The sequence below is a fragment of the Natator depressus genome, chromosome 2, assembly GCF_965152275.1.
Source record: "Natator depressus isolate rNatDep1 chromosome 2, rNatDep2.hap1, whole genome shotgun sequence".
Taxonomy (NCBI): domain Eukaryota; kingdom Metazoa; phylum Chordata; order Testudines; family Cheloniidae; genus Natator; species Natator depressus.
The window spans coordinates 181,982,258-182,001,516 of NC_134235.1; the positions used below are offsets into that span (position 1 = coordinate 181,982,258).

Genomic DNA, 19,259 nt, shown 5'->3' on the forward strand with positions numbered 1-19,259 from the left:
GCAATACCGCGTCTGCCAGCACCCAGGAGACATACGGTGACGGTTACTTGAGCGGGCTCCATGTTTGCCGTGTTATGGCGTCTGCACAGGTAACTCAAGAAAAAAGGCGCAAAACGATTGTCTGCCCTTGCTTTCACGGAGGGACGGAGGGAGGGAACGGGGGCCTGACGATATGTACCCAGAACCACCCGCGACAATGTTTTAGCCCCATCAGGCATTGGGATCTCAACCCAGAATTCCAATGGGCAGCGGAGACTGCGGGAACTGTGGGATAGCTACCCACAGTGCAACGCTCCGGAAGTCGACGCTTGCCTCGGTACTGTGGAAGCACTCCGCCGAGTTAATGCACTTAATGCACTTAGAGCATTTTCTGTGGGGACACACACACTCGAATATATAAAAACGATTTCTAAAAAACCGACTTCTATAAATTCGACCTAACTTCATAGTGTAGACATACCCTGAGGGCCTGAGCCTATATCCATTGACATTTAATGGGAAGACTCCTATTGATTCAATAGGCACAGAATCAGGCTCTGTGTGTCGGGTGTACATGCAAAATGGAAGTGATTGCATTATCAAGTGTGTCTTCTTTGCTCATGTCCAACCACATTTCATGCACAGAGCTTTCCTAACATTTATTTTTAACCTCTTTACTTTGGTGTAATTGTCTTTGCCTGGGAGAGACTTCTCATTTTACCCCTGGGTGTTTCCTCTTTTTTCCTGCACATTCATCATGTTTTAAAAAGGAACTATTTGCTTTGAGGGAAAAGGCAGAGATCTCTTATCTGACTTGTTTAAACATTTAGGCCAAAATTTTCAAAGTAATCGAAGATATCTGGACACCCAATTCCCATTAGAATGAATGGAGAATGGGTGTCCACATGCCTGTAGTCCAGTGGTCTCCAAACTGGGGTGCGCGAGATGATCCCAGGGGGTGCACGGCAGCAGGAGTGCCGCCAGACGGCACTCCACCTTTTTTTTTCTTCAGCGGCAGCTCTGCACGTCCACAGCTGGTGTTCCCCTCCGGCGGCCCGCCTGCGGCAGGTCTTCCATTCTTCTTCCATCAGTAGCACGTCTGCGGCAGGTCTTCCGATCTTCACCCTGGGGGGGGGCACGAGCCAAAAAGTTTGGAGACCACTGCTCTAGTCAATGTCTAAAACATCAGCTGTAATATTTTGATTAAATCTAGTGCATTTAATTAGAAATTTTTATTTCATTATTAATCTGTGCTGGTTACACAATTGCAAAAATGGGATATTAGTAAAATTACATGTAAAGAAGAAAATATTCCAGGTGGTTCTGCGGCTTTAAAGTATCATGTTTATAGGTGGGTCCAGATCCTAACTTCCTTGCAGTTCAGCGGTGATGAGCTCCAGAATTTTGGGTCCCAGTTCTCCAACTGACTCTGCATAGGGGAAGATCTCTGAGCCCTCCCACAGCCCCATGAAAGCCAATGAATGCAGCTAGTTGAAAAATGGGAACTTTTTTTGTGTGGAAAAAAAAATTTCTGTTCAAAATTAGACATATTTTTGGACCAGCTGTATCAACGAGGATCCATGAAAATGCAGGGGTCCACCGACGTGGGCTCATTTTGCAGGACTGGATCCTTGGTTTTGTCAGACACTGGCTCAGCTGTATTGGAACTGTATTGGAACTCTGAAGAGATTAAGATTCTAATTACACTACTTCTTGTTACTCATCACATTTACCTATATACTGTTCATATATTATTGTCTTGCCATTTATTCGGATCATTTTTATAAGTGCAATGTATAAAATATGTTAGCTGACTCTTGGGCAGGTAGTACGTGCCATAAATCCAACAGATCTAAAATGCTCCTTCCACACTCAGACTTTAGACAGAAAAGTTGAAATCTGTAAATACTTTAGGGTTCACATGTATCCTTGGTTTCAGAAAACTGTGGTGTTGGAGTTGCTTTAATCTCTTAAAAACAGTCCAATGTGATATTTAAAGTGATTAGCGGGGCATGATTAAGAGTCATATATTTACAATGCACTGAATATGGCCCGTTTCCTCTACTCTTGAATAGCTGGTGTAAACTCAATCATTAAGTTTATAACTTAAATGATGATGCTTTCAAAAATATCCCAACCTACTTATCCTTGCTCCAGGTATGTTTTCTGTGTGTCATCTTTTATTCAACAAAGCATTTAAGCATGTGCTGCAGTGCTCGGCTGAATTGGGGCTTAGGGCTGTAAGGCCGTGATCCACAGCCATTGAAGTCGATGGAAGGACTCCTTTTGATTTTTAGTGAGTTTTGGATCAGGAAACAACTTAAAGCCAGTCTCTGTCCTCATTTTTACATATTGTATAGTGCTGAGCATATTGTTGGTACAAAACTAATAATAATAATTAAAAAGAACATGTTAAAACCATTAGTATTTTATTAGCTATGCATTAACAAATAAAATACTTGTAGCAACCAGTAATCAGCAACTTGTAGCAACCAGTAATAAGTAATCCAGAAAAAAAAAATTCTTTACACACTACTTTAGAAATGTACTGGGTGCTTCCCATAAGACATAAGAAGAGGTTCTTGCCCCAAAGAGCTTTCAAACCAAAAATATACTTATATACAGTATAACAGAACATGCTGCTGTATCAGAAAGAGTGGAAAAACAAAGGCATTCCTCAGTTTACACTGGCCTGTAAGAGTAACCCAATATACAGTATATCAAATATTCCCCATTACTATCAATCAGCTGGACCATTGACTTTACAGAGATTGCTTTTTCCTTAAAAGTGTGCATGTGTATGCATAGCGGTATATTTATATTCACAAACACACTTTTATTGTCTACATTTCTATCAAATTATCTGTCCTTAAATTCTTCTTTTCTTCCTGGTGCTGTTTTTCTCTTTTTTTCTTAATTCCTCTGCAATATTGTTTTTACGTGTTGTTCAGTTGTCATCATTAAAGCTGTACTTTTAAAAAATAATTAATGCTGAGCAAAAGAAATACCTGGCATTCAGGTACACTCACATGTTATATTTGTCTCCCATCTTTTCATGTGCTGAATATTTATTCCTGCTTACTGTATTTTCCACTCCATGCATCTGATGAAGTGGGTTATATCCCACGCAAGCTTATGCCCAAATAAATGTGTTTGTCTCTAAGGTGCCACAAGGACTCCTCGTTGTTTTTATTGATACAGACTAACATGGCTACTCCTCTGAAGCCTGGAGAAGGTGTATTTCTAAAGGTATGCTAACAAAACCTTTCACAGAAGGGCAGAGGCATCCTGGTCACTGGTATTCTGGGTTTGGTTGCTGCTTAGCATGCTTTCTGGAGTGGTAGTTAGAGAGCTAGCCTGGTATTGGTGGCAGGGCCCACAGGGGCACATGAATGAGCAACACTTTAGAAACAAATGACAAAGGTACTTCCTGAATTTTTCCCCAGCAAAAGCATAGATAAGTGGATTGAGACAACAGTGACTGAATGCTAGTGTTTCAGTCGCATGCATTGCATAGTCCATAAATTCGTGGCATTGGTTAACCAATTTATAGTGTCTTAAAGTTTCCAGAAAAATCAGTACATTGTATGGGGTCCAAAAGAGGAAAAACACAACCACCACCACTAAAATTAGTTTGATGGCTCTTTTTTTTTTGTGATTTTTGCAGGAGAGCAATGTCCTGATGATTCCAAAATAGCAAAAGCTTATGACACAGGCTGGGATAAGGAACCCTAAGACATTCATTACCACATTGCAGAAAATAGGCCAGATTTCCTTAAGATCATCAGGGTACCTAGCTGTGCATTGTTCCTCTGTCCCCTGGGTGAACACAAATTGTGGCACTGAGACTAAAATGGCCACCACCCACACCCCAAGAGTGGTAAGAGAGCCATGGCTGACTGTTCTGGCTTTCAGAGAAAATGCTGCCCGAACTATGGCCAGGTATCTATCAATGCTTATGACAGTGATGAAAAACATGCCGCCAAAGAAACCCACATAATAAAGCGAGGAGATGATTTTGCATGGAATGTTCCCAAGTGTCCATCCACGCATCACATAGAAAGTCCAGAAAGGAAGTGAGATCACGAAGAGCAGGTCCGAGATAGCCAAGTTCAAGAGAAAAATGTCTGTGATGCTCTTCTGTCGGCTGCCCTTCACGATGGCAAAAACCACCAGGAGATTCCCCACCAGGCCAAGAACAAACACAGGGGCATATAAGGCTGGCAGAAATACTTTCCCAAACTCCTGGATGTTTACTTGGTCACAAACAGCAGCTGCTTCATCATAGGTAAATTCAGTCGTCACCTCAGGAAATTCCTGGGTCATGACGAGTGATTGCCTTGCAAAAGAAAATATAAAAGGAGGAAAAATAGTTATCAGAGAGGTAAATCTAGCAACCTTCAAAATACAGTTAAGTGAGCAAGGCAAGTTCTCTTCCTGGAGACAGTGAATCAAGAGTTGGCCCCCACAAATAATGCCTTAAATAAATCTGTTTGTCAGCATAAAACGTAGGACACCCTGAGCACTGGTAGATGTAGCATTTAAGGATTTCTACAACCAGTTCTGTTTGTGGGGAATGATTAAAAACCAGTGAGGTGCCCACGCTGCTTGCATAAAGCATGTGTTATTTTAATGGGTTGGAGCCTTTGTTTGATTGCAAATAACCATTTTTTTAAAATGTAGGAAACTCACAGGAATTTTGTATACCATGAATACATGACACAGAAGCCCGGTAACATAGCACAGAAAGAATGGCCTGTGAAAGCCCATGATGAAGGGGCAATTTACTGGTGTCCAAACCAATCTCCAGCTCAGAGGAGCTACTCCCTGAATCATGCTCCCACCATCCTCTGACAAACAAAAAGAAAAGGTAGATTGGAAATTTGCATGCTTCATTGTTGTTCATTTGTATAGCAGTGTTGCCCAGAGGCCCCAGTTTAGATCAGGTCACGTTGTGTTAGGTGCTGTGCAAATGTAGTAAAAGACAAAGGCTTCAGATAGTTCAGTAGAAGTCACAAGAAACTGCACTATTGACCATCAGGAATTCATTTGCCCACGGAGGATGTTTCCTTGTAATGCCAAGTCATTGGTGATTGATTTCTGCCATGCAGCGGGAGGTTTAGCTCTTATTTTGTAATAATTTATCAGCTATTTTCTGTGCTACCTGGAAGCCGTGGCTTTGTTTTACAACATCTCACTGTGCAAAGTTCAAACCTGCTCTACTCCAAAACATTTGACATGAAAAGTCCTCTTACACATTTAAAACCTCTTTGGGGTTTTGACACAGGAAAGCAGGCTGGAGAAAAGCTAATGACGAAGGGTTCTCTGACGGCTGCTAGCTGCAAAGCTAGAGCTGGGAGTAGGTGAGGCAATGTTAGTAATAAGCAGAAATCGCCCTTAGCCTGCTCTTGCGGTGCCAATGCAGGCAGCATTGTCACTTAAATCAATGGGCTGGCCTGCAGAGCCCAAACAGCAGCCACATCTGTGTCGCTGTATTTAAATTCCGTCGTCTCTATGCATTGATCATTCTATGAAAACTTAAATGGGGAGAAGAAATCTGTTGCTAGCAAAGGCATAGTAAGCGCCAATGAAGTTAGAAAAATTCTAACTGGAGATGCACTGTAAATCTTTACCAGTGGGAATAATTATTGGAACAGTTTACTAAAGGGATATGATACATTCTTCCTTACTGCATGTGTATGCACTAGTTCAGCCACAAGGTACGGGGATGCTGTAGAAAGAAATCAATGGCCTCTGTATGCAGGAGGTTAGACTAGGTAATCATGATGGGCCCTTCTCATCTGATCTGATTTTTTTTATTTGGATACACAGCTCTGTGATGGACACTGCAACATCCTGGATGGCAGGGTGAACAACAGCTGTAATGCTCAAATCATTCTCTCTGACACCATAGGAAAAGTGGTCTTTTCTATGCTCTGCCTGGTCTCATGATGCTGAGGCTTCTCTCGGGCGTCTGCCCATCACACAGTAAGTCACATATTACTCTGATCTATAGGGTAAGTTCATCCAGCTATTCCCAAATATATGATCAGTAGGACTTGTAAATACGGCTAACTCCTGAAGCTGAATCTAGAGGTTTAACAGCACCTGCTGGCTATCCCCTCATCTCTATGCTGCATTTGATCCCCAGGTGTGTCGTTTGACATTCACTATTTTGAGATAGGGAACTTGTGGGTTTTTTTAACTTTCTCTCCCCCTTTATGGGCCTCAGCTGTGCTGACCCTCTCTTAATGATACAAGCTTAACCACTCTGCTTGTGGGTTCCTTTGGAAAGTTTCAATACCATACCGCACGAACAGCTGTGTTTGACAGACAGTGGATTTCACACCATAGGGCATGCTGAGTCTTGGGGGGAATTGCAGACCCAGGCGGATGGTTGTACACTCACTTACCCATATTGCACATGCAATTGGAATGTGTGTGTATGTAGTCACCTCCTTGTGTCCTCCCACAGCTTCCTATTTTGTGTACATAACGTAGGCGCCTCTTTTTTGAAAAATTGGCTCTTATGGTAACGTATTCAATTAGGCCAGTGCCTCTCAACTGGTGTTTGTACCCCCCCAGGAAGGCTCATTATGATGAGTAGTACCAGTCTCTAAGTTTGTTAGTCTCGAAGGTGCCACAAGTACTCCTTTTCTTTTTAGTAGTACCAGTAGGTATTTATTTGTGTTATGAAAGGCAATCAGGGAGGATGTTGAAAATGTTATTACAGCCTAAAGCTAAGAGAATCTCCCTCTCCCTGCACACCCTTACCCTTTGCAGTTGGGATTCTCGGTCAGCCCCTTGAAACACACACAGGTAAATTCTAGAGGCTTATCATTGCTATATTTATTGCAAACCGTAAGGGCATTTTGAAAAATGTTGATCCCTAGTAAGGGCTCCCTAATTTGAAGAGGCTGAGAAACACTGAACTAGCTATAAATGTTTGTAACAACCCCTCACGCAAACACTTGCCCCAGTATAATACAGGAAACATTAAATCAGCTTCTGCTTCTTTCTCAAACCATCTTTCTTCCTTTTTTTTTCTCCAGCTCATTTTATCATAGTCTACTTCCTCTGGTCCCAACCACAGCCCTGCTCTACTTTGTGCCTACCAAGCTTCCAGAAACATAGCTGTAGAGTATATTCTGCTTTTGGTTGCAGGTAACAGATGATATCCTGCCCTGCCAACCAGGGCCGGATTAAGGCAGGGGCTTTAGGGGCTGCAGCCAAGGGCCCTGGCTCAGGGGGGGCCCTGCAAAAATAAATCAAAGGCAGTGATCTCCAATTCTGTGCTGCTAAAAGTCCCACGGTGCAGGGGGGCACTCAGGCAGGATGCCTGCATGCCGTGGCCCCACTCCACTCCCGGAAGCAGCCGGCTGCTAGCATGTCTCTGAGGCCCCTGGCAGGGGGCAGGAGGAGGCCGCTCCGCGTGCTGCCCTTGCCCCCAGCACCATCCCCGCATCTCCCATAGGCTGGTTCCCAGCCCATGGGAGCTACAGGGGCTGCGCTTGCAGGCATGGGCAGCGCACGGAGATATGCTGTCTCCCTCCCCGCCAGAGGCTGCAGAGAAGTGCTAGCAGCTGGCCACTTCCAGGAGCAGCGTGGGGCTCTGGCAGGCAGCTTGCCTGAGGCCTGCTGCGCCGCTGTCTGGGAGCCGCCTCTGGTAAGCACCTCCCAACCAGAGCCTGCACCTCGCACCCCCTTCTGCACCCCAATCCCATGCCCCAGGTCAGAATCTCCTCCTGCACCCAAACTCCCTCCCAGACCCCACGCCCCCTCCTGCATCCCAATTCCCTGCCCCAGCCCTCTCCTGCACCAAACTCCCTCCCAGGAAAACGACTAGTATACAGGGGCCCCACAAAGTCTAATAGCCCCGGGCCCACAGGAGAGTTCATCCGGCCCTGCTGGGAACACGCTCTTTCTCACATCAGTGATTATCAAGCATTCTGTCCTGTAGTGCAGTGGTCTCCAACCTTTTTATGCCCAAGATCACTTTTTGAATTTAAGAGCAACCCAGGATCTACCTTGCCCCTTCCCTGAGGCCCTGCCTCTTCCCCAAAGCCCCGCCCCACTCACTCTCCCCCACCCTCACTCATTTTCACCAGGCTGGGGTAGGGGGTTGGGGCTGGGGTTGGGGAGGGGTTGTGGGCTCTGGGCTGGGGCCGAGGGGTTTGCAATCTGGGAGGAACCTCTGGGCTGAGCCTGGGGCAGGGGGTTGGGGTGCAGGAGGTAGGGAGTGTGGGCTCTGGGAGGGAGTTTGGGTGCAGGAGGAGGCTGCAGGCTGGGGCAGAGTGTTGGGGTGCAGGAGAGAGTTTGGGGTGCTGGCTCCTGGAGGGGGCTCAGGGCTGGGGGTTGGGGTGCAGCCTCCCACCAGGCAGAATTTACCTCCGGCAGCTCCCAGTTGGCTGTGCGGCATGGCTGCCGCTAAGGCAGGCTCCCTGCCTGCCCGTCCCCACGCCACTCCTGGAAGGGGCCAATGCGCCCCTGCGGCCCCTGGGGGAGGGGTGGGGATGGGGTGGCACATAGCTCTGCACATGGCTCTGCAGCTCCGATTGGCCACAGCTCCCCGTTCCTGGCCAATGGGACTTGCGGGGGCAGTGCGTGCAGGCAGGAGCAGCGTGCGGAGGGAGACCCCTGCCCCCCGTCCACGGGGCCATGCTGGCCACTTCTGGGAGCGGCGTGGGGCCCGGGCAGTCAGGGAGCCTGTCTTAGCGGCAGCCGCACCGGAGATGGCTATTGACCGGTTGGTGACCACTGCTGTAGTGTGTATGTGTATAAATGTAAATATACACACATACATATATATATAAATAGTTTTGCAATCAGTAGTGGCCATGAACCACACGCCTGGTGAAAAGAGCAAGCCCAGTTTATATTTCTCATCTTTCCGGTCAAATTGCTCACTCATTTCAACATGATGTTACAAACACTCATGCTATCCACTTTTAGACCATGCTAAGAGCCTGCAGGGGTTGTCTCTATGGTACAGAAATGTGCAATACGGGGGCATGATTTCTACATCTCACTAACGTGATAGGCATTAATTAGTCCATGTAGACCATGCTGGTGTGCACTAAAAGTTCCTTAGTGCTCTTTAATGAAGTGCTGTGGTACTATGTTAAAATGCACAAGGGGACTACAGATCAATTAATGAGCAAAATGTTAGTGTGCTTTAGAAATCACAGCTCTGGAGAGCACATTATCCCTCTATGTAGAGGTGCCCTGAGTTACAGGCATTACTGCTGACAAGTCAAAAGCAGACCTTTTAGCCAAAGGTCTATTTTAGATGTCCTCAGTCGGGTGCTAATCTAACACCCTGCTGAGACAGCGAGTGTAGCACTCAGAAATGTAACCCTAAAGGATTTTTCACACCTCAGTCACACCCTTCACACTCTTGTTTGATTTGCTCATCTAAACAAACCATGGCTTCAGTGCACCCAGAACAGATATGGGTTTTCTCCCTGAGACCGGGTTTCACAGCAGGGAGGTATATTTAGATAATGCCAAATAATTTATGCATGCACTGGCCCTGAACAAGCCTTAACTTATAGTGGAGACGTATGTGAAGACATACGGATGCCTAGCCAGTCCCACCCTAGTTATTCTCTGCCACCACCCTTCCCACACACAGATGCACCCGCTTCTGTATCCTCCTAACTACACCCATCCTCCTCTTGCCTGCCTGAGAACAGCTTGCTGGTCTGGTGTGTGTTTCTCTTTCACTGCTTGATGATATGGCTTCTGGTGGCGCCTCTGTGATGCTGGCAGACCAGGTGCCAGCTCTTGCCAAGGCTGCAGGCACTAACTAAGAATGGACAAACTCCTAGTTGGAGACCAGACCAGTTCACTTGTGTGTGTTGAGTTGCTCAAAATAGGTATCAGTCTTATAAGAATGTATTTAGTATTTAGACTCTATCCAATGCTTGTCAGTTGGTGCATGCAGTAATCTCACTTGTACTGTCTGTATGCCATGCTAGAAGGAAATATGTAAGTTTTGCTATATAGCTTTTTGAAAATGTTTGTTTTAAACCTGTGAACTCAGATGGGAAGAGTGATTCCCCTTGCCTGTCCAGAAGAACTGTCAAAATCAGGTGGGCCGCCAAAGACCAGCGCAATACAAAGGATTGGTTAACGGCCTATCACACCTTGGAAATGCTACATGCAAGGAAGCTCGTCCTTTGGACTTAGGCTATGTCTACACTGGCAATTGAATGATAAAACTTTTGTCTTTCAGAGGGGTTAAACCCCGCCCAAGACAAAAGTTTTGCCGCGGCAAGTACCAGTGTGAACAGTGCATTGTCGGCAGGAGCGGTCTCTTGCCAACAATGCGAACGCCACTCGTTGGGGGTAGAAGTTTTTTGTCGGCCCGAGAGCCGACAAACAGCCGTGTCGCTAAAAGCTGTGTAGTGTAGACGTAGCCTGAGAGACTGAATGAAGGACTAAAACAAAGACACAGGAAAGTTTTCCATCTCTTTGCTGTTTGAACTCTCACAAGGCCAGAGACACTAAACTGAAGTCAAAGATCCCCAGGGGTTACCCCCTGGATCCACTGTGAAAGACACTTCGACTTGATAAATCACTACAACTGTCACTTTTAGGATTTAGGCTATGGCTACACTATGCAGCTTTTAGTGACACGGCTGTGCCGCTACCACCATTTCGCTAAAAGGCTCGCAGAGTTTTAGATGTCAAAGCCCCATTTTCAGAAGTAACTTAGGGCAGGTCTACACTTAAAATTCTGCATTGACGCCGGTGTGCCGCTGTAGTTCTTAAGTGACGATGCTTCTCCCATTGGTGTACTTAATCCCCCTCCCTAAGAGGTGGTAGGTATGTCAATGGGAGAAGCACGAGGGGTTAGGTCGACCTAATTACATCGTTCAGCGATGTGGATTTTTCACAGCGAGTGGCGTAGTTATCCTGATATAGGTCTGTAGTCTCTCTTGTGTCTCCTTGACAGTCAGTGGGCCTTAGACTCCTAAGTCCCAAAGGATCAAATTTAAAGGTATTTAGGTGCCTAAAGATACAGATAGGCTCCTGATGGGATTTTTACAAGCACACATGCACCTAATTTCCATTGATTGCTTGATAGTTCCATTGAGGTGGTTGGTGTTTTGTTGTTAGCCTTACAGGATGATAATTGCTAGGCTCACTCCACTTTTCTTTTTTGAAAATGTGAACTCTATTTCAGTGGTTCAATGGTCGGGGGGATGTCTAGAGGGCCCAGCTCCCCCTCTACCCCTATTGGCCACTGACCAGAGCTGGGAGGCATAACAGCAGAGCCCCTTCCCTGCTGGGATGACAGCGGGTAGCCAGGCTAAATTTGAGGGGCATTGTGAGCTCGTGCTCCTGCTTGGGCCCCACACCTTTGACATCTTTCCTGCACCTATGGGCACTGGGCACCTCCAGTCTCTGTGGAGAAGAGGAGCAGGGCCACTGGGAAAGCCCAGACAGGTGGAAGGGTTGGATCTGGGCTTTTGGTGCTTCCTAGGGAAGCAGAGAAACAGAAGTCTCCCAGAACTGCCTGGCCCCTGGTAGGGATGGTGCTATTCAGCCTGACTGCCCCTCTGGGTAGGAGCTTGGGTGTGGGGGTGGAGAGACCACTGGGCTGGGTGCAGGTGGGAGATCTCGGAGCTAGGTGCAGGGCAATGTGAGGGAAAGAGTGTGGAGCTAGGTATGGGGCAGCAGGAGGGGATCGTGTGTGGAGCTGGGTGCAGGGCGGAGAGTGCGGGCTGGTTGCAGAGGCAGTGTGAGAGAGCTCAGGACTGGGGGAGCAGGGGGAGTGCTCTGGGCTGAGCAGTGAGGGGAGACTGTTGGGCCCCCTCCTTACAAAATTTCTGGTTGTGCCCCCTGCTACATTTGTTTCCCCCAGTGTGCTGACCTCCCCCGAGCAGTCCATACTTTTTAGAAATTAATTTTCTGTGGGAAATATGTATGTTGGATAATTCCTTGAATGCTTTTAAGAATCATGTAGACTGGATGGGCCAATTCATACAGATTCAATTTTTTCCCTGAGTTTATCTTACCTGCTCTTTGTCAGTAGTTCTTTCTACAGGGTCTTCCCTCCTCTCTAATCATTCAGCTTTCTTTTCTATGTTCTGTTGAAGACAAATTTTCACATGGAATTCATTATCTTGCCCTTTTGCAAGACTGTTAATTCCACCCTCTCATTCTTCCTTAATACTGCACCTACTTACTTCCTCGCCCCTCTTTCCCTTGTTGTTGTTTGTATGATCATTTGAAGGATGCCATCCTTGAAATTAGAGATGAAAGACTTGTTAAGTCAGCTACTTCATCTGCCTGTCAGTGAGGTACATTGCAGCCTGTCTTTTCCAGAACTGTCTGCCCAAGTTTTCGGTAATGGGGATTCCAACCAATCCTTCCTTTTAGGGATTATTCCACCATCTAATAGGAATTGAGAAATCTTTCTTGGTATTTAGCCTTAACTTTCCTTAAAGCAACTCCTTTCCTTTCTTGGTATTTTAATGAGAGACTTGTAGATAGTGACCGTATTTCTCTTTCGTTATAGTTTAACCAGTTCACTACCAGTGGGGTGTGCTTCGCTTATTGGTGGTTTGTTCAAGGGAACATATTTGGAAGCACTTATTCATCTTTCTGGAGGTGCATCTATCTGACCTACATCATCATATTAGAGAAGCATATCACAAACATAAATACATGTATCTCCACAACCCCCTGTGAGGTAAGCCTGCCTTTATTTATTACTTATCCCAGTTTTTAGAGATGGGAAGCTGAGTCATAGATAGATCAAGCAATTTGCCCAGGGTCACATGGAAAGTTTGTGGCAAACCATGAATCAGATCTTCTGGGTCAGTGTCTATACCATAAGATCATCCTTCCACACCATGCTTTCTCGCTTCCTTTCTCCCCTCTGCCATCTTCTCTGTATTAAAGGGACTTGCGTAGATTGATGCTGTGTGGTGGTTGTTTTTTGGACCATGTTGGGCAATAATATACCCTGGCACCTTGAGTATTTGTAAAATCTTAATACAAATCTAAAATAAAAACAATACCCAGAGACTGTCAGATGACAGGGTAGACAGGTCCTTCAGTCCATCCCTCTGCTCTAGTGCTGGACTGTCCTACACACTAAATCCATGAGTGTTTCAATGTGTCCTTAAAGATCTATGGTGGTGGTGCTTAATTATTTCTCACGGCAAATTATTCTACTGTCTACCTGATCTCACAGCAATATTTCTCCCCTCCACCTCCATAATGACTAACCTAAACTTCCCCTTTTCTAGTTTCTTGGTTGTTACCCATTATACTGTCACCTTTAAGAACCTTAAATGTCAACTCCGATACCAGGAGGTTGGTACCTACAGAGTTCCTTAGATACATAAGAGACCATTAGTAAATATCCCTCTTCTATGGTGTCGCCTTCAAATTCTGCATAAAGCATAATTCTCTCTTACCTGAGTGTATGCTGCCATGGAAAGTGAATATGTTCTTCTAGCTGACCCTGATTGTTCCTTAAAAAGATTTCTACTTCTTCTGTTGTCCTTTTGTGGTATTGGCACTGCACAGCAACTACACAACCAGCTGCCACTCAGCAGGGGAAATGAACATTTCCTGGGCTGAACTGCAAAATGTTCTTGGGCTATTCATCTACTCATGCAATAATGTATTGCAGAGTCAGCTCTCTGCTCAGGTCCCACACTGGTAGTAGGGTGGAATAATGACGCAAGGCGGGTGTCGTGTTTTGGGGTGTGACCCAAACCAGTGAGAGGTTCTGCCACCACTTGTCCTGTGACCCCGAGTGCCTTAAAATGCTCTGCTGCTCTAGCTCCCTGTCTGGATGGTCCCAGCCAGTATACAAGCATGCACCGAATGTCCGTGTGTTAAGCAGCCCTGGTTCAGCAACTCTGGCTCCACCAGCCTGCTCAGAGAATAAATATAAAACATTAGAATTAGCTTAAGCTTGGTTAGAGAAATGTGTGTTGTAAAGAAAAGCCCTAATTAGCAAGTAAAAGGCCTTAAAAGTAATGAGTTGTAAGATCAGAAGGAAAGAAGTATGGAGGAGGTCTGGTTCCAAGACTAATGAAATAAAGGGAAGCTTCTAAGCAGAAGGCCTCTGACCAACAGCAGTGACTGAAGATGGTTTTAAATAAGACAGAGAATCTGTCTTAAAAAGAGCCAACATGGCCCTTCCCACCCCATTTAACAGTGTTATCTCCAATATTAGGGCCTATGTGAACCCGGGTGCAAAGGGAAAACTGTTGGTCACCAAGGAGGAGGGAAGAGATAGGGAGGAAAGGCCTTGAGGAGAAAAGGAGATGATAAATTTTATCTGGATTAATACTGAAAATAAAGGTGAATTTTCTCCAATTGTTTTTTAGCTGAAGTCAGTAATTGGCAGTGACATCATTGCTTGTTAAAGGGTATAAAAAAGTAAACTCTTAAAGGGTTCATTGCTAATACCCGCCTGACCAGGTTGGAGCTGACCAACAAGGGTCTAAGAACCCCTGGGTACAGTCCAATTTGTAAGTACCTTATCAAATGCTTATAAACGTTTTGTTACCGTTCGGATGTAGTAAATTGCTTGTAAGTTCAGCTTTTTAGGCATGTTTAGAGCAATTGTGTAAATACCATTCAGACTTCATATTTAATAACAGAATTTATGGTTACATCAGTGTCATGATAATATCCTGCATCAATAATTATAAGTCCAACATGGCTTGTTACACTACAGCCATACTCTGGTCTTCACCAGCCTTGGTTATTACTAGCCAAGTGACCCCCCTCTGGGGTACCACCTGATGTACTGGGGTACCACTGAGCCCACCTGTTCCACCAGCCTGGGCTTCCTTACACTGTCCTGCTGAACCAGGCCATCAAGCCTCCTCCAGCACACACACCCAGCTGCACAAAGACACAGACACTGAAATCAGCACTGCATGGGAAGGCTTCAGCTAAGAAATTGCCCATCACTTGTGTGCACCCCCGCTCTGGAGTGCAAACGCAAAATCGTATTGTGAAAATTTTAAGTGAAAATTTTCTTTAAGTGAAAGCTTAGCGCTGCCCAATTCTCTGGCAAGGGGTAGGTTGCAGAGTGCATGGTGCCCTGACCATGTGTAAGCTATTTTATAGGCACTGCTTTCCTCCTTTCTTTTGCATACTGCAATCATCTAAGCCCTGGACTATATGGTATCTTGTTCAAAGTCACCTGAAGTAATCTCAGGTACAAACTGTCACAGTTCAGGACAACTGCAGCTGTGTTCCCCCTCTGTGGTCCAGCAAGGGCACCAGCTCTCAGGCTTCCAGCTCCCCAGCCATCACCTCTCTTGGGTGGAGACCCACATCTCTCTCCCTTCTGACCAGGGTATTTCCAGGCTGCACAGTTCCCTGATAGCACTGTGAGTTCTTCAGCAAGACAGATGGCACACACAGGCAATGTCTCTGCTTTGCTTTCTCTTGGAAGGCTACAAACAGCATAACTGCCACAGTTGTAAGTTATTACCCAACTCTTTCTAAGCAAGCACATTTATTTTTAAGGTAAAAGCATTATCATAGAATCATAGAATATCAGGGTTGGAAGGGACCTCAGGAGGTCATCTAGTCCAACCCCCTGCTCAAAGCAGGACCGATCCCCAATTAAATCATCCCAGCCAGGGCTTTGTCAAGCCTGACTTTAAAAACCTCAAAGGAAGATTCCACCCCCCCGCCCCCCAGGTAACGCATTCCGGTGCTTCACCACCCTCCTAGTGAAAAAGTTTTTCCTAATATCCAACCTAAACCTCCCCCACTGCAACTTGAGACCATTACTCCTTATTCTGTCATCTGCTACCACTGAGAATAGTCTAGAGCCATCCTCTTTGGAACCCCCTTTCAGGTAGTTGAAAGCAGCTATCAAATCCCCCCTCATTCTTCTCTTCTGCAGACTAAACATCCCCAGTTCCCTCAGCCTCTCCTCAGAACTCATGTGTTCCAGTCCCCTAATCATTTTTGTTGCCCTCCGCTGGACTCTTTCCAATTTTTCCACATCCTTCTTGTAGTGTGGAGCCCAAAACTGGACGCAGTACTCCAGATGAGGCCTCACCAGTGTCGAATAGAGGGGAACATATTCTAGAGAAAACATATTAAAAACAATAAAACAACCTGCTGCACGCATGCTAATAAGCTTACCAGAGATCATCCCACCCCATCTCCACAAGGGCTCTGGTCGATGTCAAGCCCTCCACCACTTCCCTACAGATTGCCCCTTTCTCCCGCGTTGGCCAGGAATTCCTGTCTGTTTGCTGGATCAGAACAAAGGCCCTGAGTCAGGTTGAACTCAGGCTATTTAGCCAAAAGATCTTTCTGTGTCTGTTGGTCTCTGGAGAATCAAGTCTGAACTAGGATATGTGAGCTTCCCCAGGGGATGGAAACTCTCTCGCTGGAGAGACAAGTGGTTGCAATCTGTCTGATTTGCCTTAATCACTTAATTGCCCCCAAGTATCGTGTCCAGCTCTTTGTAGAAACGGCAGGTCATGGGGGCAGCACCGGAGTGGCTGTTTGCCTCGCGGGCTTTGTGGTAGGCATTCTGCAGCTCCTTCACTTTAATCCTGCACTGCTGTGTGTCCCGGTCATGGCCCCGTTCCATCATGTCCCTTGATATCTGCCCGAAGATATCATAATTCCTATGGCTGGAGCGCAGCTGGGACTGGACAGCTTCCTCCCCCCAAACACTGATAAGGTCCAGCACCTTGCCATTGCTCTATACTGGGGATCGCCTGGTGTGTGGAGGCATGGTCACCTGGAAAGATTTGCTGAGAGTGCTCCATGCCTGGCTGAGCAAACAGGAAGGGGATTTTCAAAATTCCCAGAGAATTTAAATGGCGTGTCTGACTTTGGTCAGCTGAGGGCAGGGCAGTAGAGTTCAAAGTGATGACCAGAGTGGCTAGAACAGGCATTGTGGGACACTTCTGGAGACCGATCAGAGCACACTAACAGACTAGGGTGTCCACACTGGCGCCGCAGTGCTCCAGCGGGAGTGCACAAAACTTTATTCCACTTGCCGAGGTGGATCACCAGGAGCGCTCTAGCTGCAGAGTCAGAGCACTCTACGTGCCTTGCCAGTGTGGACGGGTAGTGAGCTAGTGCACCCGGGGCTCCTTTATTGCGCGGTAACTCGCAAGTGTAGCCAAGCCCTAAGGTTTCAATCCTGCTTCCATTGACTTCAGTGGTGCCAGATTGTCTTATCCTCTGCTGCACTGACAGTAATAATCTCCTCAGACAGAGATCACCAGAACATGACACACTCTAGTCATAATCCACCCTACTTCTAGCTCTCCCCTGACAAACACGCTATCCTGGGGGAAGTAGCTGATATAGCACTAGTTACTTCAGCTTTACACCACCAGGGGATTCTTCTGCACTAGGGGTATCGCCCATCAGCCCCATTAGGGTAGCTCTCCAGCTAGTTGATTGTCTTTGAGCAGCTCAAAGACACCAGAAGAGGGCTGAGTGTCTGGCTCTGGGCGTCTAAGGGCATGGCTACACTTGCGAATTAGAGCACATTAAAGCAGTCCCGGGTGCCCTAACTCACGACCCGTCCACACTGGCAAGGCACTTAGAGCACCTGGACTCTGCAGGGAATCCACCTCCACAAGAAGCATAACGCTTGGTGTGCCTCGGCTGAAACGCCCCAGTGTCAGTGTGCACAAGGTATTGCATTACCGTGCTCTGATCGGCCACCGGACACGTCCCATAATCCCCTTAAGTCAAATGGCCACTCTTGTCATTGTTTGGAATCGGCTGTAGGAATGCGGATATGCCCTTTCAAAGCTCCGTTTCTGACAGCTGGCTGCTTATCTGCTCTGGGACAAAGCAACCATTCGTGTGGAATGTTGCTTGAGAGGCGAGGGGGGGGGTCTGCTGCTGTCTGAACGTACAAGACAGCATGCTGAAATGCTCTCAGCCCCCCAAAAACCCACTCTCTCTCCCCCCACATACACACAACACACTCCCTGTCACACTCCACCCCACACTCTACATTTGAAAAGCACATGGCAGCCTCTTGCATGCTGGGATAGCTATCACAATGCACTGCTCTCTGTGGCCATTGCAAGAGCTGCTAATGTGGCCACGCCAGTGCGCTTGAATCTGACAGTGTGGACAGACTGCAGCTCTTTCCCTACTGTGCTCTCCGAGGGCTGGTTTAACACACAGCACTCTACATCTGAAAGTGTAGCCATGCCCCTAAATCTATTAAGGAGATAGTTGGTTCATGCCAATAATCTTACACAGCTGGGAGTTAACACAGTGAAATATTCAACATGGTATGCTGTACTTTGTAAACACTCTCACAGGTAGATGCCAACATAAACCTGACATGAAGAGTATTTTGATATTGTCTTTTTTTTTTTTAATCTTAGTGCGAAACAAAGAGAATTTTCAATGGAAGTGCCAATGAAAAATAATGTTAAAAAAAGATAAAAAGTTCTTATATCTCCTCTATGACTTTTATACAGTAATAACATGCAATATGGAGCATTTGCTTGATTTAATTAAAACTTTACTAAAATAAAGACAGTATTGGGCCAACATCCAATTAAGTTAGAGAAGGGCCTAAGCTAAAAAATTCAGAACAGGATCTCAGGTTTTGGTTCAGCCCAGTGTTTCCCAAACTTGGGATGCCGCTTGTGCAGGGAAAGCCCCTGGCAGGCCGGGCTGGTTTGTTTACCTGCCGTGTCTGCAGGTTCGGCCGATCGCGGCTCCCACTGGCCGTGGTTCGCCGCTCCAGGCCAATGGGGGCTGCGGGAAGCGGCGGCCGGTACATCCCTCGGCTCGTGCCACTTCCCGCAGCCCTCATTGGCCTGGAGAGGCTAACCGCAGCCAGTGGGAGCCGCGATCGGCTGAACCTGCGGACACGGCAGGTAAACAAACCAGCCCGGCCCTCCAGGGGCTTTCCCTGCACAAGCAGCATCCCAAGTTTGAGAAACACTGGTTCAGCCAATAGTAGAGATAGGGACCAGCTGTGAAATTTTGATGCTTATCTGAGTTTGGATTGTGAACCTGCCTCCTTCCATTCAAAGTTCAGACATGTTCAGATTCAGACTTTTAGTTTGGGTCCATCTCTAAAAATCAATATTTTTCCAGAGCACTTAGGTTAGGGGCAAATCTCCCCTTGCTCTTCTGCAGGCACAGGGGCCGTGACTACAGCCAGACCAATAAGGGTCCACTGCACAGGGGTTATGACGGGATATGGGGACTGTATGCTGGGGGTTTGCATCACAACACTGAGCTGTCCCTGGGTGTAGTTATGGATAGGGTTGGCA

General features: G+C 46.5%; 1 protein-coding gene across 2 annotated transcripts; it reads right to left on the reverse strand.

Annotated features, from left to right (window-relative positions):
* Window positions 1-2,446: 2,446 nt before the first annotated feature.
* Window positions 2,447-13,580, reverse strand: CX3CR1 (C-X3-C motif chemokine receptor 1). Of its 2 annotated transcripts, XM_074945490.1 has the most exons (3): window positions 13,416-13,580; window positions 12,006-12,077; window positions 2,447-4,318 (listed from the first exon to the last, which is right to left on the reverse strand). In XM_074945490.1, exon 3 carries the CDS (start codon window positions 4,303-4,305, stop codon window positions 3,247-3,249), a length of 1,059 nt encoding a protein of 352 aa, XP_074801591.1. In that variant the 5' UTR covers window positions 4,306-4,318; window positions 12,006-12,077; window positions 13,416-13,580; the 3' UTR covers window positions 2,447-3,246. The 2 variants fall into 2 exon arrangements, with proteins under 2 accessions (XP_074801591.1, XP_074801592.1); XM_074945491.1 differs by lacking the exon at window positions 12,006-12,077.
* Window positions 13,581-19,259: the final 5,679 nt, after the last annotated feature.

Coding starts and splice junctions, on each gene's coding strand:
- CX3CR1 (XM_074945491.1), bottom strand. CDS start 4,305: ATGACCCAGGAATTTCCTGAGGTGACGACTGAATTTACCTATGATGAA.